General features: G+C 36.4%; 2 protein-coding genes and 2 long non-coding RNA genes across 7 annotated transcripts; 2 read left to right on the forward strand and 2 right to left on the reverse strand.

The window, feature by feature from the left end:
- Positions 1–5,385: 5,385 nt before the first annotated feature.
- LOC149503147 (uncharacterized) lies at positions 5,386–6,603 on the forward strand. The gene is made up of 2 exons (XR_016325803.1): positions 5,386–5,938; positions 6,243–6,603. It is a non-coding gene; the product is annotated as an uncharacterized LOC149503147 (long non-coding RNA).
- Positions 6,604–7,324: 721 nt separating this feature from the next.
- Positions 7,325–10,543, reverse strand: LOC149503148 (uncharacterized). 4 transcript variants are annotated; one of them, XR_016325806.1, is made up of 3 exons: positions 10,322–10,543; positions 8,574–8,820; positions 7,325–8,269 (listed from the first exon to the last, which is right to left on the reverse strand). It is a non-coding gene; the product is annotated as an uncharacterized LOC149503148 (long non-coding RNA). The 4 variants fall into 4 exon arrangements; XR_016325805.1 differs by lacking the exon at positions 10,322–10,543 and adding an exon at positions 9,001–9,367; XR_016325807.1 differs by lacking the exon at positions 10,322–10,543 and adding an exon at positions 9,001–9,367 and having other exon boundaries at positions 8,574–8,861.
- Positions 10,544–12,017: 1,474 nt separating this feature from the next.
- On the forward strand, positions 12,018–12,914 carry EMC4 (ER membrane protein complex subunit 4). The gene is made up of 2 exons (XM_028181565.2): positions 12,018–12,262; positions 12,337–12,914. Exons 1-2 carry the CDS (start codon positions 12,207–12,209, stop codon positions 12,797–12,799), a joined length of 519 nt encoding a protein of 172 aa, XP_028037366.1. The 5' UTR covers positions 12,018–12,206; the 3' UTR covers positions 12,800–12,914.
- On the reverse strand, positions 12,840–20,051 carry LOC114248354 (uncharacterized). The gene is made up of 3 exons (XM_028181566.2): positions 19,883–20,051; positions 13,417–13,470; positions 12,840–13,046 (listed from the first exon to the last, which is right to left on the reverse strand). Exons 1-3 carry the CDS (start codon positions 19,895–19,897, stop codon positions 12,951–12,953), a joined length of 165 nt encoding a protein of 54 aa, XP_028037367.1. The 5' UTR covers positions 19,898–20,051; the 3' UTR covers positions 12,840–12,950.
- Positions 20,052–21,853: the final 1,802 nt, after the last annotated feature.

Here is a 21,853-nt window from a genome sequence, read left to right on the forward strand (position 1 = left end):
TGTCATGCCGCTTTATCGAAGTGGGGGTTCATAATAGAAACGCATTGTACTATAGGAATTCGCCTCAGAATGGTCGGTATTTTCTGAGTCTTATATTAGCTTAGCCTATAGTGAGCCGTTCACTCGGGGCGTTTGGTGACAGTTACGTTGAGATGTCTATGAGCTCTGTGTAGCCATAACTCCAGGTAGCCCTTAAACTCATTCACCCTGTTATTTTTTAAAACTATAAACAAGTTCTCTGCTATAAAATTTGCTCTCGACAACTCTGGACCGATGACGTCTTGTCATTTATTACTTCATCCGAGCCTCAAAATGTTGTTTTGAAACATGTAGCAGAATCAAAATTATTATTTTTTACCTTCATTTCCTTGACTTTAATGAACTGTTTTCTATGGTTAATTATAATGTAAATTGCAAAACGCAACCTTAATTTTCATCGCTAAGATAATAATTAAAAAATACACTGGTAGACAAATTATTAATACGTTTTATAGTATAATTATTCGAAAGCAAGTTTTGGTAGTAATGAAAACGATGATTTCGTTTGGCAACAAATGTCAATAACATTTGATATGCTCATGGAAATCGCAGAAGCTATTTGTGAAGTTGAGTTTGTGTAATTTAAGAACCGCACTTGAGCGCTGCCAGATTATCATCACCCACAGACATCCACTGTTGGACACAGGCCAACCCCATGATTCGCCACAATGACTGATCTTGCGCAGCTCGCATCCAGTGGACACGCGCTCCCGTTTTTTTTTTACATCGATAACGTACATGGTAGAGTTTTGTTTTAGGTCGAAGATTTTATTTCATTTTTCACTGCTTGAAATCTTACATTAAGATTAAATATAAGAATACAAGCAGAATTAATAGCCAAATAGTTATTTCATTCAGCATACAGATCATCACAAAGTAAATGTATTACAGAGAATAATACTCTCGTCACCCCGATGGAAGTTAAATGTCTAATCAAAGACCTACGTCCTCGCAAGGCTCCCGGTTCCGACGGTATATCTAACCGCGCTATTAAACTTCTACCCCCCAACTCATCGTGATGTTGCTACTTATTTTCAATGCCGCTATGACGAACTGTCTCCTTCCCGCTGTGTGGAAAGAAGCGGACGTTATCGGCATACATAAACCCGGTAAACCAAAAAATCATCCGACGTGCTACCGCCTCCTCATGTCTCTAGGAAAGCTGTGTGAGCGTTTGCTCTACAAACGCCTGAGAGACTACGCCTCATTCAAAGACATTCTCATCGATGAAATATTCGGAATCGGCTCACTCATGCGCACAACAGGCGCGCCGCCTCACGGAGCACATTCTCATAGGGATTAACCGACCAAAACCGTTATACACGGGAGCTCTCTTCTTCGACGTCGCAAAAGGCATTCGACAAAGTCTGACAAAACGGTTTGATTTTCAAACTATTCAACGTGCGCGTGCTGGACAGTCTCGTGTTCACCATGGAACTTTTTGTCGAGTCGCTCTTTTAGATATCGAGTCGAAAGAACACTGTCCTCCCGCGAGCGCTCACGGCTGGAGTCCCGTAAGGCTCCATCCTCTCGCCGCTCCTATTTAGTATATTTATCAAAGTCATTCCCCATTCGCCGCCGATCCAGTTAGCCTTATTAACCGACGACACAACGGTTCACTACTGCAGTAGAAATAAGTCCCTATTGGCGAGTAAGCTCCAGAGCGCAGCCATAACCCTCGGACAGTGATTCCGAAAATGGTGCATAGACATCAACCCAGCAAAAAGCACAGCAGTGCTATTTCAAAGGGGAAACACAACGCGAATTTCCTTCCGGATCAGAAGGATAAATATCACACCCCCATCACCCTCTTCGGCCTATTGGGCCAGGAAGGTCAAGAACCTGGAAGTCTCCTCGGATGCATCCATGATATTCCGCCTGCATATAAAACCAGTTTGCGGCCGTGCCGCGTATATTCTCGGCAGACTCTACCCCAAGATCGGTAGCGGAGTAAAATGTCCCTTCGGAAGAAGGTAACATTGTGTGTGTAGTGGGATCGGAAGGGCATTATTCATTATGAGCTGTTACCACCACGCAGGACCATCGATTCTGAACTCTAATGCGAATAACTGATGAGATTAAAGCAAGAAGTTGAGAGAAAGCGGCTGGAATTAATGAACAAAAGGGGTGTGGTTTTTCATCATGATAACGCTAGAAGACCTCACACATCTTTAGCCACTCAGCAAAAATTAGAGAGCTTGGCTGGGAGGTGTTAATGCATCCGCCGTATAGTCCTGACCTTGCACCTTCAGATTTCCACCTGTTTCGGTCTCTTCAGCACTCTTTAGGCAGTGTCAGGTTAATATCACGAGAGGACTGCCAAAACCAATTATCGCGGTATTTTGATCAGAGGCCAAATTTTCTATAGCAATGGGATCATGTCCCTATCTACAAGATGGCAAAAAGTTATCGAACAAAATGGTACCTACGTACTTTAGTTAAATGTAAATAAACTATAATATATTAAAATGTTGTGATTTTTTTTTTTTTATTGCTTAGATTGGTGGACGAGCTCACAGCACACCTGGTTTTAAGTGGTTACTGGAGCCCATAGACATCTACAACGTAAATGCGCCACCCACCTTGAGATATAAGTTCTAAGGTCTCAGTATAGTTACAACGGCTACCCCACGCTTCAAACCGAAACGCATTCCTGCTTCGCGGCAGAAATAGGCGGGGTGGTGGTACCTACCCGTGCGGACTCACAAGAGGTCCTACCACCAGTGATTACGCAAATTATAATTTTGCGGGTTTGATTTTTATTACACGATGTTATTCCTTCACCGTGGAAGTCAATCGTGAACATTTGTTAAGTACGTATTTCATTAGAAAAATTGGTACCCGCCTGCGGGATTTGAACACCGGTGCATCGCTACATACGAATGCACCGGACGTCTTATCCTTTAGGCCACGACGACTTTTCTTAACAAATGCGAAGAAACTTTTTCCCCAACCTATTATTATAGTTGTATTGTCGAAGCGTTCGCGAGATGAATGTTATAACTATTTTTTGGCTTAATCCCACGATTATTTGGTCTATTTCAAAAGTTCCGAGATTTCGTAGTCACCGCTAAAATGTAAATGTTCTTGGTAAGTATTTGAAACTTTTTTTTTTCCTACCTAAGCTGATAGCCTTGAGAGGATATTTCAGCGTAACCTTAATTAGTATGGGAGCTCATGGGGCTCAATCCTGACGACGTTGCTAACACGAACCCTAGCAAGAGCCGTACTTAGCAGAATCTACCACCGGATCGGAACGCGACCCACTAAGAAGATCCGGTGAGAAACTCAGTGGGCTGTGTTTGTGGCTTAATTTACTCGTCGAATTCTTCGTCGCAAGCGACGGGTTCGACGAGAACGATGACCGGTGCTTGAGGTACCTAAAAGCACCGTTAATGGATCGGGAGGATCCGAAATGACGTGTTTTGGGCGATGTCGACTGCTTTCCGTTCTGTCCGCAGGATTGGGAATGTAGTTACCGACAGCCACGATGAGAGGGTTCTCGTGTCGTGCCGCGTTATCGAAGTGGCGCATTGATGCCAAATGTACATACTTACTGATGGACTCTAGGTCCAGGCCATCATGGAGGTCGATATTCCTGACGAATCACGGGGCACCGACGGCTATCCTGCAAAAACGGGATTGAATAACTTGGAGTGGTTTTAAGTTAGTGTAGACCGCGTGAGCGAGCACTACACTTGCATAGGACATAACGGGGCGTATGCAAGTTTTGTAGAGTGTCAGCTTATTTCTAAGGGACAATTTACTTTGCTTGCAAATCATCGGATAGAGCAAAGATTAGCGCGATGTATTAAACTGATGGAAACGCTGTTTGCATCCATAGTAGAGTGATTAAGGCAGGAAGATCTTCCACCGATGTGGTCGGTAAACAAGCGGGCGAATTATTGTTATCAGGCAATTGTACAACATCTAAACAAACTAATTGTCGTTTATGTCGTAAGCGCTATGTAAGTTTTTGCTAATTTTGCCCCTTATTATTTTTTTAATAGAGAATGAACTAGAGGCCTTGGTCATTTGTTTGATTTCAATTTTCATTTTTGATTAAACTTGTTTTCTTTGGAGTGTTTGTATTTTGACCTTACAAAACGATTCGCGTCTCTATCAAGAACATGTTGGAAACTGCAGAATTGTGTAGGTACGTGGTTAAGTTTGACATTTGCAAAAGATCTCTGATCGAAATGTGTCTCTTATGTTTTATAAGCCCAGCGATACTTAATTTCCAAAGATATGCGCAAACAAACAAATAGATAGACAGAAAACAATATTTAAAGTTGCAGTTTTAATAATATTCTATTACTCTTTTGTTGTAGTCTTTCTATTTTGTTTCCAATATACAGGCATATCGAATTTAATTCATGAGATAGTTTTTTAAATTGATTGATAATGTTAACTGCTGCCCCCCCTTCAAAACGGGAGGCACGACTGCTTTCCCATTCCCGATCCTGCGGACAGAATGGAAAGCAGTCGACGTCGCCCAAAACACGTCATCTCGGATCCTCCCGATCCACTAACGGTGCTTTTAGGTACTTCAAGCACCGTTCTCGTCGAACCCGTCGCTTGCGACGAAGGGCTCGACAAGTAAATTAACTCTCAGACACAGCCCACTGAGTTTCTCGCCGGATCTTCTCAGTGGGTCGCGTTTCCGATCCGGTGGTAGATTCGGCGAAGCACGGCTCTTGCTAGGGTTCGTGTTAGCAACATCGTCAGGTTTGAGCCCCGTGAGCTCACCTACTAAAGTTAGGGTTACGCTGACATAGCCTCTCAAGGCTCTCAGCTAGGTAGGAAATAAAAATAAAAAAAAGACTGCTTTCATAGAGTAAGATTATATATAACCTAATTGTTTTGCTGTGGCAAATATGGAAGGTGAATGAAGTTAGCCCCTCAAAAAAAATTATTTTTACTGTTTTCTACTTATTTTCTATTAATTCGTTTGTTCATCATTTGTTCTTGATTGTTCATTGTTAATAATTGTTTGTTCTACATTTATTTATTTTTAAAAAAATATTAAAAATATATCTACAAGTTAGCCCCTCGATTGCAATTTTTAATATTTTTTCGTCCTTAATGACTCGTAAATATTCATTTTCGATTGTTCTTATATAAAATACGTTTGTTCTCTTTCGAAATTACTCATTTTTTGTTTAATTAACTATTTGTATTGTATTAGTTGAATAAATGTATGCAAAATATGTGTACTGCGCATGCGTTAACTATAATGGCTAAACTTTCTACAAGGTTTTAATCGTGAATCTCGATATATTAAGTGTATAATCTATGATCGTGAAAAAAGTTTATAAATCCTGAAGGATCAACTATTTGGTATACAGTTTAATAAAAAATAAATAAATGAAATAATGTGCATTCGCGTAAAGTTAGACCAAATACATTTTTTCCATCCTCCTACCTATCGCTATGAAGGTATAAAAAAGATAGGTTAAGAGTTCACATAGGTAATATAAACAAATAAGTAAATATGTACATTATTTATCTTTCAAGAGATAATGTAGGTATACATTATAATAACTTTTTGACACAGTCGAAATTATATTCCTAACATTAGTAAAATAACATTTTAATATTTTTTTTATAGGTTATGTATTGAAATTGTTGGAAAATTATTTCATGTTTTAGCTGGAAAACGACATGGAGAATTATATGCAATACAAGATAATGGGCTCCATCAAATGAATTCGAATGAAACCAAACTGTTTACCATCCAAATTCGATTGTCGGGCAGATAGAAAACGAAAATTCACTCAAAGTGAACCTCGGCCTGCATTTGTGAAACGGCAAAGACTCACTATTATCAAGGAGATTGAAGAGACGACTAAAAATGAGATGTTTCATATTATTATACCTTTGCCATCTTGTAGTCCAGGTAGGTGTAACTGTCAATAATTAGTTACACTCACAGATCTCATAATCAAATAACAATATCAGAAAAAAGGAGAATAGTTAGTTAGTTAGTGGAAGTAGCCAAAATGGGCAAGTGGACCTCAGTTCCTATTACATAAGGCCAGGCCAGTGTCCAGCAAGGGGATATATTATATGGGCTGATGATGATGACTAGGAATTTAAATACTACTACTACTACTACGACAGTACACATATAATCCTATATATTTACAAACTATAAGTTTGTTGGGTACCTAGAAATTGCTAACATTATTTCATATTTCCAGATGTCCAGCCACTTGAAAATAGGTGTAGCAATGACAAAGCTATCCAAGTAGCTCCAGCACGGGAACACAAAGGCAAGGCAAGTGTGTATTGCCACATCACCCCTTAATATATCTGAAGCAAGTATAAGTAAACAATCAGAACCAGCAAAAAGAAAACTGTTGTTCCTGAGGACAAATTTGACAGTGGTGAGACAAATGCACCAGCAACAGAAGGATCAACAGTTGACTATGAGTTATAGAAGAAGAAGATTAATTCATATTTATTTAAATTAATATTAATGAATATTAATTTAAATTATCGTGCAAAATTTGTGGTCAAAACATATATGTGTATTTTATAAATAAATATTCATTCTCAGTATTAATGTTGTTTTAATTTTCGATTGAAAAATTGGTTCTTAATGAATTTAGTTGGAGCTAAATGCTGCTTGGAGCTTAATACTTTCGAATAACATAAACACGTGACTTTAAGCATAAACAAATTTTTGGGTAAATACTTTATTTAGCTTTGCTGGATTTATCCAAGATTTCGACATACCAAAATTTCATACAGGAACGACAGATAGATAGCTATCTTATTGAATACCCTTGCAGAATTGAGCTTCGAAGAAAAGTTTATTCTTATTCTTTATTAGACTTTATTCTAGTTGCAGTGTCAGTTAGAGAAGCTGTGCAAGCTTCTCTAACCGATACTGCATGGAATAAATAATCATTATAATTATAAAATATATTTCTGTTTACATACCATACAATTTTCATAGTTCAAATATGAATATGAAAATAATGCACAAGTTCAAATGCATATGTATTGTGCTAAAAGTAAAACTTGCTACTTTTGTGTAGCATCCAGCAACTTTGAAAAAAATAATCAGGTCACTATAATTAGTAGGTATTGATTTTGATTCCGAGTAAGTTGCACAGTTGTTAGATAATGTAGTTTCTTTTTGGAAGAATAACATTTTTCTAATCTTACACAAAAATGTAATGTTAAATATTTAAAAAAATCTTCATACCTATTTTCCTTTTAGGGAGTACAAAATATTGATGTGCACAAAGTGAATGTGATTTAATAAAAATAATAATTCAATTTAAATTATGTTTTATTTAAAAATTATTCTTAACATACAGGTACAAAGGTTACATAACATTAATATTTATTCCTTTTCATATATATAAGCCCATATTTAGCACATTTGTGGAAAACAGAATCAAATTAATAATGAGTTGCTAGCCATAGAAGACCAGCATAGAAGTCTTATTAAAATCTGTTCAGTAGTTTTTGAATGAAGAGTGAAAATACTTACAAAAATTCCTATTTATAAGTAAGGATTACTTATTTAATTATGAGTTTTGTAGGTGGCAAACTATCTAAAAACTTTCTATTTTCCACCAAGTTGACATCAATTATCCTTCCTGCATATATATTTATTGTATTGTTTTTTTATAGTCTAACAAGGGGTGATATTACATTTGCAATTTCTGGGAGTTTGTTGAAAAATATATTGCTTGCTTGACTTACAGATAAATCGAAATCATCAGCCAATTGAGAGAATGTTCTATTTAATTTTATTCTCATCAAACATAATATAATATTTTGTTCAGAAAGATTTGTATGTTTCTCAATCAAGCCTATTATGAAATATAATTCTTGTGGAAGACCAATATATAAACGTGGTTTATTTTTCACTTTAGATAAAGTTGTTAACACATTCATTTTTTCAACTTTTTCAGTCTTCTTGAGAGCTATAGTCTGAAGTGCACAAGTCTTTGATGGAATGGAGATATAGAGAGATAACTCATAGTCAACAGTTGATCCTTCTGTTGCTGGTGCATTTGACTCATCACTGTCAAATTTGTCCTCAGGAACAACAGTTTTTTTTTGCTGGTTCTGATTGTTTACTTATACTTGCTTCAGATATATTAAGGGGTGATGTGGCAATACACACTTGCCTTGCCTTTGTGTTCCCGTGCTGGAGCTACTTGGATAGCTTTGTCATTGCTACACCTATTTTCAAGTGGCTGGACATCTGGAAATATGAAATAATGTTAGCAATTTCTAGGTACCCAACAAACTTATAGTTTGTAAATATATAGGATTATATGTGTACTGTCGTAGTAGTAGTAGTAGTATTTAAATTCCTAGTCATCATCATCAGCCCATATAATATATCCCCTTGCTGGACACTGGCCTGGCCTTATGTAATAGGAACTGAGGTCCACTTGCCCAGTTTGGCTACTTCCACTAACTAACTAACTATTCTCCTTTTTTCTGATATTGTTATTTGATTATGAGATCTGTGAGTGTAACTAATTATTGACAGTTACACCTACCTGGACTACAAGATGGCAAAGGTATAATAATATGAAACATCTCATTTTTAGTCGTCTCTTCAATCTCCTTGATAATAGTGAGTCTTTGCCGTTTCACAAATGCAGGCCGAGGTTCACTTTGAGTGAATTTTCGTTTTCTATCTGCCCGACAATCGAATTTGGATGGTAAACAGTTTGGTTTCATTCGAATTCATTTGATGGAGCCCATTATCTTGTATTGCATATAATTCTCCATATCGTTTTCCAGCTAAAACATGAAATAATTTTCCAACAATTTCCATACATAACCTATAAAAATATATTAAAATGTTATTTTACTAATGTTAGGAATATAATTTCGACTGTGTCAAAAAGTTATTATAATGTATACCTACATTATCTCTTGAAAGATAAATAATGTACATATTTACTTATTTGTTTATATTACCTATGTGAACTCTTAACCTATCTTTTTTATACCTTCATAGCGATAGGTAGGAGGATGGAAAAAATGTATTTGGTCTAACTTTACGCGAATGCACATTATTTCATTTATTTATTTTTTATTTATTTTTAATTAAACTGTATACCGTAAAATGGGGCGATTAGGGACAAATTCCAACTTTATGAGCAATTTTAAGGTAGTTGTTGATGTATATAATGCTATATCAGGATCAAAATGATTGAGTCTTGGGGGCATCTTTGTTATCTAATTTAAAATTATGCAACTAGCATTCCAGTTTAAGCAAAAAATGCAAAAATAGGTGTAATCCCTATTTACCCGAAAATTGCGGTTAATTGGGACGAAATGAGAAATTTCCTAGGGTTGGCACTACTTTTATTTTTATATATAGTTTTAATTTATTTATTTATTTAGTTGCACCAACAAAGTGATCATCAATAAAAAAAATTTAAAAACTGACAAAAGTACATGGCAGACATCACCTCAATTATAGGTGCAATCGACAGTGCTGATATTTCTATCTGGGTTAAGAGATTAGGTGTGTCGGTTATTCCATGGATTAATCAGATGAATACCCCCACTCTGAACAAATATTAAATATTTTATTATGTATTACTTACACATTTTTGTCCACCTTGAGATTTCATTGATCTTGTTACATGTCTCTGCAAAAACGACTTACTTATATTAAATTGCTTATCTATTTCAAATAAAGACTTATTCCCAACTTCGCTTCGAATAAACCAGATTTTTACCAACAAATTTAAAAAATATTGTTATAACTACATAGACAACCCTACAAACCTGTACCTATTTATACTTAGGTCGTTTCCATTTCACGTATTTTCATCCCAATTGACCCCTTTTTCGTTGTTATTTGTACCTAAGACGTCCCCAATATCCCCAAAAACAACAGATTTTTACATGTATTTTTATTTAATCAAATACATTAAAACCAATAACAATTGAGACTTACCTTTAATATATATGCTGGTTCAAACACTAAATAACGTTTATAAATCATAGTCGTCTTCTATTATTATCAAATAAATAAAAGAGAGCAAAGTTTCTAGCACTAAAATAATGACCACCACAGGAAGTTAATTTGAAACGCGATTTTTTATAAGTTAGCAGCTATTATCATGCATATTCAGAGTTGTTTTGTGAACTTTCAACATTCTACTATTAAACTACAAAAAATGGAAGATTTTGCAACGAATATAAAACTTATATTGAGCGTCGAAAGATTTTTCCGGTTTTTTCCCGATTCGCCTGTCAATCCCTAATCGCCCCATTTTACCGGTACCAAATAGTTGATCCTTCAGGATTTATAATTTTTTTTTCACGATCATAGATTATACACTTAATATGTCGAGATTCACGATTAAAACCTTGTAGAAAGTTTAGGCATTATAGTTAACGCATGCGCAGTACACATATTTTGCATACATTTATTCAACTAATACAATACAAATAGTTAATTAAACAAAAAATGAGTAATTTCGAAAGAGAACAAACGTATTTTATATAAGAACAATCGAAATGAATATTTACGAGTCATTAAGGACGAAAAAATATTAAAAATTGCAATCGAGGGGCTAACTTGTAGATATATTTTTAATATTTTTTTAAAAATAAATAAATGTAGAACAAACAATTATTAACAATGAACAATCAAGAACAAATGATGAACAAACGAATTAACAGAAATTAAGTAGAAAACAGGAAAAAAAAATTTTTTTGAGGGGCTAACTTCATTCACCTAAATATGGACAATATGGTTTACGTTAATATTTTTTAGATTTTATATTTCACACACTTTAGAAAGGCAAAGATATACAAAACAGATGTTGGTCTAAATTCTAACATTTAGATCAAGGGGTTTTAAAATTTATCCATCTCGGAAATTATACCCTAGATCATATTTCATGGACAGAAACGTTGCTTCTGTCTGCCTCTTTCCAAGTAGACTTCTAAATGTTTATTATTATTTTTAGAAAACTATTAATATATCATGGCATAAAATAGTACATTGTGCACCAAGGGAAAAAAGAATCCAACTCTTTTCCCGCAGTGCACATACTATTTTTTCTCCTACCAGGCTGAAAGTTCGTGGAGTACCGAGTCCGGGGGCGACGCCCCAGCGGGGTCCAGGAGCGAAGCCCTGGCGTGGGGTGGGGAGGGGGGGGGACACCCCCATACTCATAAAAAAAACCATTTAACTGCTTTTTAATTTTTAAATAAACTACTACTAATTTAATAAGAACTGTCTGATGAACTTATCTTTGCTTAACACAATATTGCAAATTACCCGAGCACAACAATGGCGGAGAATTTTAGGTGCGTGAGAGCAGACGTAGATACTAACGCGCATGCGCACTTGTATCCAGGGAGAAAAGGTTACACTTTCTTTCCTGTACAGCGGGAGGGAAAGTTACACTTTCTTCCCTGTACAGCGGGACGAAAACCGAACTTTCGGCGTCGGTAGGAGAAAAAAAAATGCTTAAGTTGGTAATTTGACTAAAAGGCCGTCGATTTGTTTAAGCTTTCGATGTTGTGGAAGTTAGCGGAAAAAATAAAAGCGACTAAAAGATCATCATAGTTTCAATATCGAAATAAATGAATTAATTTTATTTTTAGGGGTTTTATAGTATAAATAATTATTTAAATTGGGGTTTGCAGTTAGAAAAAATTGCAAAACATAAGTCATTAAATTTGTAGCAAAGGAATAGCGTTGTATTGTGTAAAATGTTCCATACATGAGATTGCGTTTCCTGTTGTACCGATTTATTTAATTACCTCTTCTATGTATTTTCACAAATATTAAATAATTATTAAGCAATCATATAAATCGATGTGTGAATAATTACAGCGGTACGGTCAAAACAATTTTCATAACATCGCTCTTTATACTTTAATCACTCAACACTCTTCAAAGAAAGCTTTGGCTTCACAATACTGGATAAGGCTGTTTGGGCATTATTTCCCATGCTTGTCTAATGGACGAATGAAATTAAAAAAGTCTGTGACATATCACGATTATCACGTAGAAAATAAATATTTCAAGATTCCGAATTACGATTTTCAGTGATAAAATAGTACTCAATAGATATAATTATTGTACCGCTGTTTCTCAAGTAAATCTTAAGTTACTTTATTTATTACTACTATTTTTCACGTGGATCGTAACAATGTCTCAGCTCAAATCAAATAAAAAACTTAAATGGGCTTTAGATTTTAATCAAAAGTACGTAATGTGTTTCTTGAACACTTTAATACACAAATACTTATCAAATTTATTTGAAATTGCAATGTTTCCAGGAATAAACAACTTTCAACAGAACTGCCCTCACCCCCAGGTTACAGTCAGTCTTCAAACGCTAATTATGCCGAATCATCAAAAGATTCAGACTCAAATTTACTCCTCATTAAAAAACTATGGGATGTGGCATTGGGCCCTTTGAAACAAGTACCCATGAATCTTTTTATTATGTACATGGCTGGTAACTCTATCTCTATATTTCCAATAATGATGGTTGGCATGTTAATAGTGAGACCGGTGAAGGCGCTGTTTGCTACACAAAGTACTTTCAAAATGGTTGAAGGTACACAAGCTATCGGACAAAAAATTGTTTATTGTATCGGAAATATAGTAAACATTCTTTTAGCACTCTACAAGTGTCAGAGTATGGGATTGTTACCAACTCACTCAAGTGATTGGTTGGCATTTGAAGAGCCTCAAACAAGACTCGAACATATTGGAGGTGGTTTATCACTTATATGAATTTAATTTAGTCACTAGGGAAAAATGTTAGTTTAAAAGATTCACAGTTTGAATTGTATTTATTATACTATTATTGTAAAACTAATAATAAATATGTACAAACAATTAATAACAATTTTATTTCATAATTCCTGTTCCCATTTTCCTAATTTTAATCTTTTTTTCCATCTTGTACTTCAGAAAGTTTTGATTTCACAAAAGCTTGTGCCTTTTCAAACAGTGCTTTAGGATCTTCTACTTTTTCTATCTGTAAGGAAAATTCAAATTTAATTGAAACAATATCATAAAATGCAAGGTTCTCACAACTATTTCCTGGCTCAATAAACAAAAAAAAAAACAAACCATTTCTTTTTTTCCATAGCCTTGTCACAGTTCTGTACAGTTTTCTGACAAATTACTTGGACTGCATCCTGAATTTAAAAGCAGCTTGTTAATTTTTAACAATTTTATACTGATAAATTGGTGTTAGAACAAAAGAGGCCATGTAATTTTACTAAATAAATAAATTTATTGAACCAGGATTATAATGGACAGAGATGTTCAATTATTAGGTGACCAATCAACTACAAATAAATGTGTCTGGCCTCCTTTGTGTTCTGTAAAAATGATAATTGTACCTGATAATTTTGTGCTACATAGACACCGGTGTAAACGCCTGCACCAAATATTATCTGAAAGACAATTAAGAAGGTAACATTATATGCAATAGTAGAACTAGATCTATCAATGAAATTTATTGAATTTATCTGTCATGAGTATTTTAGCAGGGATAGCATGCATGTCTATTTAATTTACATTTATACACAAAAATATGGTTACATGCAACTGTGTACTTTATTATTACTTGATTTTTTTGGCGGGAACGCGAGGAGTGGAGTTGTGTGATTTATTTTATTTTGTCTATCTGTGAAAGTGCACAAATGTGGGAAAACGAAACAAAGCCGCTGGACCTAACTTCTCGGGATCCTCTAAAAAGTCCTGAAAAAAATCTCAGTTAATGACCACCATTATACTGAGATTATATTTCTTCCCATTTCATTTAATTTCATCCCAGTTGATTAATGTCTCAAATTAATCATCTTTATTTCATTTAACTCCATATTAGCATTTTTCATAAAAATAAGAATTTATACTAAAATAAGAAATCACCTAAAGGCAATGATTTTTTTATACAACAGATATGTGAGTCGACTATTATCAAAGCCGGCAATGTGACTTTTGGACACTTATTGGTAAATCAGAAAAACGAATTATTGACTTTGTAGTCCATTGGCAGTCACAAAACTCTTCTGAACGACATCTTAGATAAATAACAGGTTAAGTATTAACCTTTATTTAATGCAGGTTTTGAACCGTATTCTTTGAAGGAGACGATTATATTCAAATCAATCTATATTGACATATCAGTAACATTTTTTTGTCCAAATGCATAGATTGCCACCTTTGATTTATTAGACGACTCATGTTATCTTCATAGTAACTGACTCTTATTTTTTTTTTTTTTCCTACCTATGCTGATAGCCTTGAGAGGCTATTCCAGCTTCACCCTAACGTTTGTAGGTGAGCTCACGGGGCTCAACCGGAGAGTTGCTAACGCTGACCCTAGCAAGAGCAGTGCTTCGCAGAATCTACCACCGGATCGGAAACGCGACCCACTGAGAAGATCCGGCGAGAAACTCAGTGGGCTGTGTCTATGGGTTAGTTCGCTCGACGAGCCCTTCGTCGCAAGCGACGGGTTCGACGAGGACGGTGACCAGTGCTTGTGGTGCCTAAAAGCACCGTTAATGGATCAGGAGGATCCGTAATGACGTGCTTTGGGCGACGTCGACGGTTTACCATTCGGTCTACTGGGTCGGGTATGTAATTTCCAGCGGCTACGATGAGAGGGTTCTCATGTAGTGCCGCCTTCTCAAAATGGCGCAGCGATGCCAACTGCAGATACTTACTAACTGAATCGAGCACTGAATCGAGCTCCAGGTCATCGTGGAGATCCACGTTCCTATCTACATACCTACCGATATAGTGCACACACATGTTGACAAGTAGCATTAATGAAAAGTACAAGAGATGGGATAAGCGCGTGAGTAAAAAAGATAGCTATAATTGGAACGATTGCACTTGGTATATTATTATTGCATTTGTTAGACGCGACTAAAGACGAAACGTCCCAATTGGCCTGTTTTCGAGTCTTCACTTGACGTGCGCTTCAAACATATCTGCTTCTTTTTACATATAAAATATCATTGTCTAAAGGTCTTAGTTACTAGGTCATAAAATCCCTTAAAAATATATTATTTATTACATTCAATGGCGATTCGACGTTACACCATTTTCCACAATTTTTCACTTGTTTACAATAACCATAATGAATTAGGTCAGGCTGTTTTAAATTTTTATAATCTTAATTACCTAGTACTGATACCGTTAACATTTTCATACATTTACGGGTATTTAAATTATGTTAATTATTAATTATATAATGCGTAGAATAAACTTACAGAGGTTTTAACGATAGAAAAGAAAAAGCCCATTCTATATATATTTTCAAAATACAAGAAATATCTTTTGGTGTTATTCAAGACATTTTTCGTATTATTTATCAAATTTTACATATTTCAAGCTATGTGACATTGACATTTCAATTTTTAAATTATTGTTGACCGTATGTAGTTTATATGTAGTAAAAATGCAAGCATTAGGTTGGGCAAAATTGGCACTTAGGAAGCTTTTAATCCGACTCCACTTCGATAAAGCGGCACGACACGAGAACCCTCTCATCGTGGCCGCCGGTAACTACATTCCCGATCCTGCGGACAGAATGGAAAGCAGTCGACGTCGCCCAAAACACGTCATCTCGGATCCGCCCGATCCACTAACGGTGCTTTTAGGTAATTCAAGCACCGGTCACCGTTCTCGTCGAACCCGTCGCTTGCGACGAAGGGCTCGACGAGTAAATTAACTCTCAGACACAGCCCACTGAGTTTCTCGCCGGATCTTCTCAGTGGATCGCGTTTCCGATCCGGTGGTAGATTCTGCGAAGCACGACTCTTGCTAGGGTTCGTGTTAGCAACATCGTCAGGTTTGAGCCCCGTGAGCTCACCTACTAAAGTTAGGGTTACGCTGATATAGCCTCTCAAGGCTCTCAGTTTAGGTAGGAAAAAAAAAAAAAAAAAAAAAAATTAATCCGACGAGAACCGATGTCCTTACAGTAGAAATGTACGACCAACGCTTGCATGTCGGACATTGTGGTAAACATAAGAATAAAACAATCTAAATTCTATGACATATAGAACAAATTCCGCAAAGACGCCGAAGTTCATTCTTTAATAAAGAAGAAAGTATCTAAGCAATGAGTCGCACCTAGTTTGTGTAAGTGGACACGTAGGTGTCGAGGGAAAAACCAAACGAGTTGGTTATGAAAAAGGGGTTTAAAAAAATCAATGATAGGATTCAAACCGCGGTACCGAACACTAACCGAATTAATGGATGGAGGTAGTACTTCAAAAGCAAATCCATCCTGGAATACATCGGAATTTGAGGAGAATGAAGAATTTCTAAGTACTTTTACAAACAAAGCCTGCTGACTTTGTAGTCAACTGAAACATTTTTGGGCCCTTGTTGGGCATTTCCGTGCCCATGTAAAACAAATCTGACGGACAATGCAACATTCTGCTACTTGAAGGAAGTAGAAACTATGCATAACGTAGGTACATTATGACTGTCTAGTGCGGACAAGAATAGACAACTTAGTAGGCCAGGAAATGACAAAAAATCCTAAAATAACGTGAAGGAAGAAATTTCTATGAAAATGACTTCTGCATCTTCCGCAGCTTTATACACTGACTTTTCAGAAAGTATATTCTCTGCCTTAAAGTGAAGATTATTCGTCTGCCTTTAGTAGGTAGTTTTCACTGGATTTAGGCCATACTTATTATCCATGTGGGTCGCACCGCCTGGCGGGTTAATAGCAAAGGATTAGGCAGCGTTATCACAATCTGGGCATTTGAAAATTATATAGTCCAATGTATGAGGAACACAGTGTGCTCCTATCAAGCAATGTGACTATACCAGTGTTAATTTTTTCCAAAGTAGTGCGTACCTAACGTTCCTCTGCACGAACGACTTCCGATGAATGAATAACAACGATTTACAAAAATCATAGCTGTAAAGAACTACTTTACGTATTTACTGACATTCCGAGCTCGCATTACAATCCCGTTTATTTCTCCCACACTAGAGTTATGGGTTTTGGTTTCAAGTGTGGTTGATTGGTGGGTGGTAATAATTTAACACCAGACCATGGCTGCGAAGTCTTTTAGTAATGTAGGGTCATTAAAAATTGAACGGCGGCGTATAAACGCGGACGCTGGTACTGAAAGTCCTTCAGAAGCTATTTAATTCCTCCTTGCTCAAAGGAAAAACGCCAGAGGCATGGAACAGGGGTGTTGTGGTTTTGTTTTTCAAAAAATTCGACAAAACCTTATTGAAGACCTACAGGCCCATAACACTGCTGAGCCATGTCTATAAGCTGTTCTCGAGAGTCATCACGAACCGTCTCGAACGCAGGCTTGATGACTTTCAGCCTATCGAACAAGCCGGTTTCCGAAAAGGCTTTAGCACCATGGGCCACATACATACGCTGCGGCAGATTATACAAAAGACCGAGAAGTATAATCGGCCACTATGCCTGGCGTTTGTGTACTATGAAAAGGCCTTTGATTCCATCGAAACTTTGGCGGTCCTTAGATCTCACCAGCGGTGCCGTATTGACTATCGGTATGTCGAGGTGTTGAAGTCCTTGTTTAATAACGCTACCATGTCAGTCCGAGTACAGGAGCATTGCACGAAGGAAATCACGTTAAAGAGAGGAGTAAGACAGGGATATGATATATCTCCGAAACTGTTTACCGCTGCCTTAGAGGATTCTTTCAAGTTCCTGGAATGGCAAGGACTTGGCATCAATCATAAACAGTGAATACATCACACACGTTCAATTTGCTGACGATATAGTGGTCATGGCTGAGTCGCTGGAAGATTTGGGGCAGATGCTCGGTGATCCCAATAGAGTTTCCCAACGAGTGGGCCTTAAAATTAATATGGATAAAACGAAAATCATGTTCAATGTCCATGTTAAGCCCACCCCAGGAACTGTTGGGAACTCTACTCTCGAAGTCGACGAACGACGAACGACGAAGAAGACTAATATTTTTACCTGGGACAGGCAGCCCGATTAGGTAAATCCAACTTCGACAGAGAGGTCAGTAGGCGGATCCAACTCGGCTGGGCAGCGGTTCGGTAAATTAAAAAATGTGTTCTCGTCCAAAATCCCTCAGTGCCAATGTGTGCTACCAGTGATGACTTACTGTTCGACATGGTGCTTCACAAGGGATCTTTTTAGGAAGCTCAGTGTCGCGCAGCGATCTATGGAGAGGGCTATGCTTGGTATTTCTCTACGAGACCGAATCAGAAATGAGGAGATCCGTAGAAGAACCAAAGTTGCTCACATAGCCTGTAGGATTAAAACGCTGAAGTGGTAGTGGGCCGGCTACATAGCGCGAAGATCGGACGGCCGATGGAGCAGATCTTCGAGTAGAGACTACGTACTAGCAAGCGCAATGTGGGACGGCCACCTACGAGATGGACCGACAACCTGGTAAGAACCGCTGGGTCACGTTGGATGCAGGTGGCAATGGACCGGACGCACTGGAGATCACTTGGAGAGGCCTATGTTCAGCTGTGGACAGTGGACAGGCTGAGATGATGATGATGATGACCAAATAGCTTAGCATTGCTTTATTGATTTCTTAGAGGAGCTAGAGTGGCTTGTTTAATTTCCACCCCACATAAAAAAGAAACAACTAATTTTCTCATAAATACTGTCAAAAGAGCGTAGTTTAGCTTTAGTTTTTTTTTTTTAGTTTACCTACTTTTTGACTACCATTAACAAGATTAAAAAATAATTTTATCTAACTTTAAAAGACAGATAATGTAACTGGTAAAAACTGAAAAATAAATGTTGCAAAGATGATTAATATTAAAAATATCATAATATGTTAAACCTTTAAAACACCCTCCTGTAAAATTTAATAAGTTTTAAGATTATACAGTTTTAATGTGAGAAGATGATATGTTGTTAAGTTGCTGACTATACATATTTGGTATTGTTTGCATTTTAGGAACTGTTATTTCAGACTGGCCCCTGCAGCCATTCATTGAAATACAGTATTATAGGCTCCTCATGTCTGTATGTATTTAAGTCTTGTAAGGGAATACTTTGTATTCTATACTTGTTTTATTTGAAGTTTAAATCTTTCTATAAAGTAGAACCTTGAGGTGTATTTTTTTTTATATACAACATAATGATAGTAAATTTTGGAACGTTTTATTAAATAATATTGATAATTAGACATAATAAGGAGCAGTTACAGTTGTACATTACCATCTTAAAACAATAATTTTTACTTTACCTACAAATATTAAAGATTCAGGTTTATAAGTTTTTCAAAATGCACATTTACTGTAATAAATATTTTTTCATTATTATCTAAAATCTCTGAACTAATTTTAATTTTGAAAGATGGCCAAATACTTTGATGTAACCATGTTCGACAATATTTTTTTTGTATTTTTGGCTTCTGTTTGCAGCCAAGTCAATGATGTATCTTAAATATAGCACTAACTATAATAATAAGATTAATTTATAACATTACACTATTTCTCATTGCCTACCATCATATTTATATATTAGACACTTCAAAAAATGATTAAGAATTCAGTATTTTCACAATGAATATGGAAATGTTCTAATACGTTCAAAGATTAAAAACACAAAGAAAACGCAACAATGTATTCTTCATGCTTTTTTAAAAGACGTACAAATCAGTTGTATATTTATTTAATGATTTATGTAGAACATAAGAAAGAATCCTTAGATCATTAATAAATTAAAGGCCGTAAAGTGGTTTTTAGGAGAGTTATTGTAGGTAGTATGCTGGTAAAATTATAAATAAAATAAACTCAGCGGGTTGAGTATAGTGAATATAAAAGTAACTCCTGCGAATATTTAAATACGGATAAACTTACCAATCCTTTAAACATTTTGTTGTTTAGATTTTAAATACTGATTTACTAGACAAGAAAAATCTATTGGGATAGACACGTATTACTCCCTATGCTCATATATTGCAAGTATTTACCTATGTTATTTTAAATAATGAGAAATTTATTTTCTTTATTGTACCTACTTAAGACATAATTCTGACAGATTATTTTTTATTTTATTTCATTGCATAGGCAAAGGAATCGTAGTTCATACTACCACATAAATTGGCTTAGAAAATGATGAAATGAGACTGAACTAAATGAAATATTTACTTTTTATACGAGTATATCAAATAAATGATGATAATTCACTGACACATTAATGTACTTACTATTTAGAGCCTAATAAGTCACACCAAGAGAATTTGTTTTGCGGCAAAAATAGCAGAGATGTTTATATTATAATTACCTTATCATCAGAGTTCAGGGTATGCAACGGCTTGATAGTAAGCCCGGCATAGCTAACGTCCATGTGCGACATTGAATACTCTTCAGCAGGAGCGCTGTATCATCTCCCGCTTTCTTTTTTTCTTTCTGGTCGTTCCCTGAATGCTGTGGATCGTGACTGTCAATATTCTCCACTCGGTCCAGTTCTGCGCCATATGTACCGCTCCTTGTATCTGGCCTCCAGTCACCTCCTTGAGTTGGTCCACCCATCTAGCTGGCGCTCTTCCTCTAGCGCGCTTCCCCTCCATTTGTCCGAGAATGATGAGTTTCTCCAGGCTGTGCAATGGGGATCGCATTATGTGCCTAAATAAACTCCGGATCCTTTCCTGGCACGTAGTCAACAGGCGCTTGGTGACCTTCAGCTCTTCGAGGATGGAGACATTAGTTCTCATAGCTGTCCAAGGAATGCTTAGTAGCTTTCTCCAGCAATACATTTCAAAGGCATCGATCTTTTTGCGTTCCTTTTTCCTGAGACACCAAGTCTCCACCCCGTACAGGAAGATAGAGAAGACCAACGTATGAACCAAACGCATCTTAGTTACTCGGTGAATATTACGGTCTTTCCAGATTTTATCGAGGCTAGTCATGACACTTTTAGCCTTCCCGACCAGGCGTCCGATTTCTTTCTCGCAGTTACCACTGTTAGAAATCAGCGACCCCAAGTATTAAATTCCTCCACTTTCTCATAATCCTTTTGATGGAGTTAAAACTTGAGCTCTGTCCACCGTCATCACTTTGGTCTTAGAGCGGTTTATGTGCAGGCCAAATTCAAGGCTCACTCTCTCTATTCGCTCCAAGATCGCAGTCATCTCGGACTCGCTGGCTGCAAGGATTGTTGTATCATCGGCATATCTTAAGGTTTTATCCGCTTTAGAAGACATTAAATAAATAGTAATAATTATTTTTTTCGATTTCGTTTTGTTGATCTTTTTTTTATTCTTTGTTTTTTGTTTTTTTATTCTTTGTTTATTTAGAAAGCTGTATCTGATCATTCGGTATGTTGATATGTTGGTATTGTCGTATCACGCAATAAGAATACATTGGACGTTTTACCTAAAGTATGACACCCTCATAGTAAGACAGGCGATACAGAAATGTTACACCATTACTTCAGTGTGTTATACAAATGTTATCGCCGATGACAGTTCAGTTCATGAGTGTCTTTTACACAACAAATGCATAAACTCTAACGGACATTGCTGACTATTGCTAAATGCCTGTGCATGAACAAAATTTGTGAAATTATTTGTGGGCGAAATATTATGTAATAATAGATATATAAGAGAAGCCACATGAAGTCGTCGTGGCCTAAAGGATAAGACGTCCGGTGCATTCGTGTTGAAGCGATGCACCGGTGTTCGAATCCCGCAGGCGGGTACCAATTTTTCTAATGAAATATGTACTCAACAAATGTTCACGATTGACTTCCACGGTGAAGGAATAACATCGTGTAATAAAAATCAAACCCGCAAAATTATAATTTGCGTAATTACTGGTGGTAGGACC

Source organism: Bombyx mandarina, chromosome 04, assembly GCF_030267445.1.
Source record: "Bombyx mandarina strain Sakado chromosome 04, ASM3026744v2".
Classification (NCBI taxonomy): Eukaryota; Metazoa; Arthropoda; class Insecta; order Lepidoptera; family Bombycidae; genus Bombyx; species Bombyx mandarina.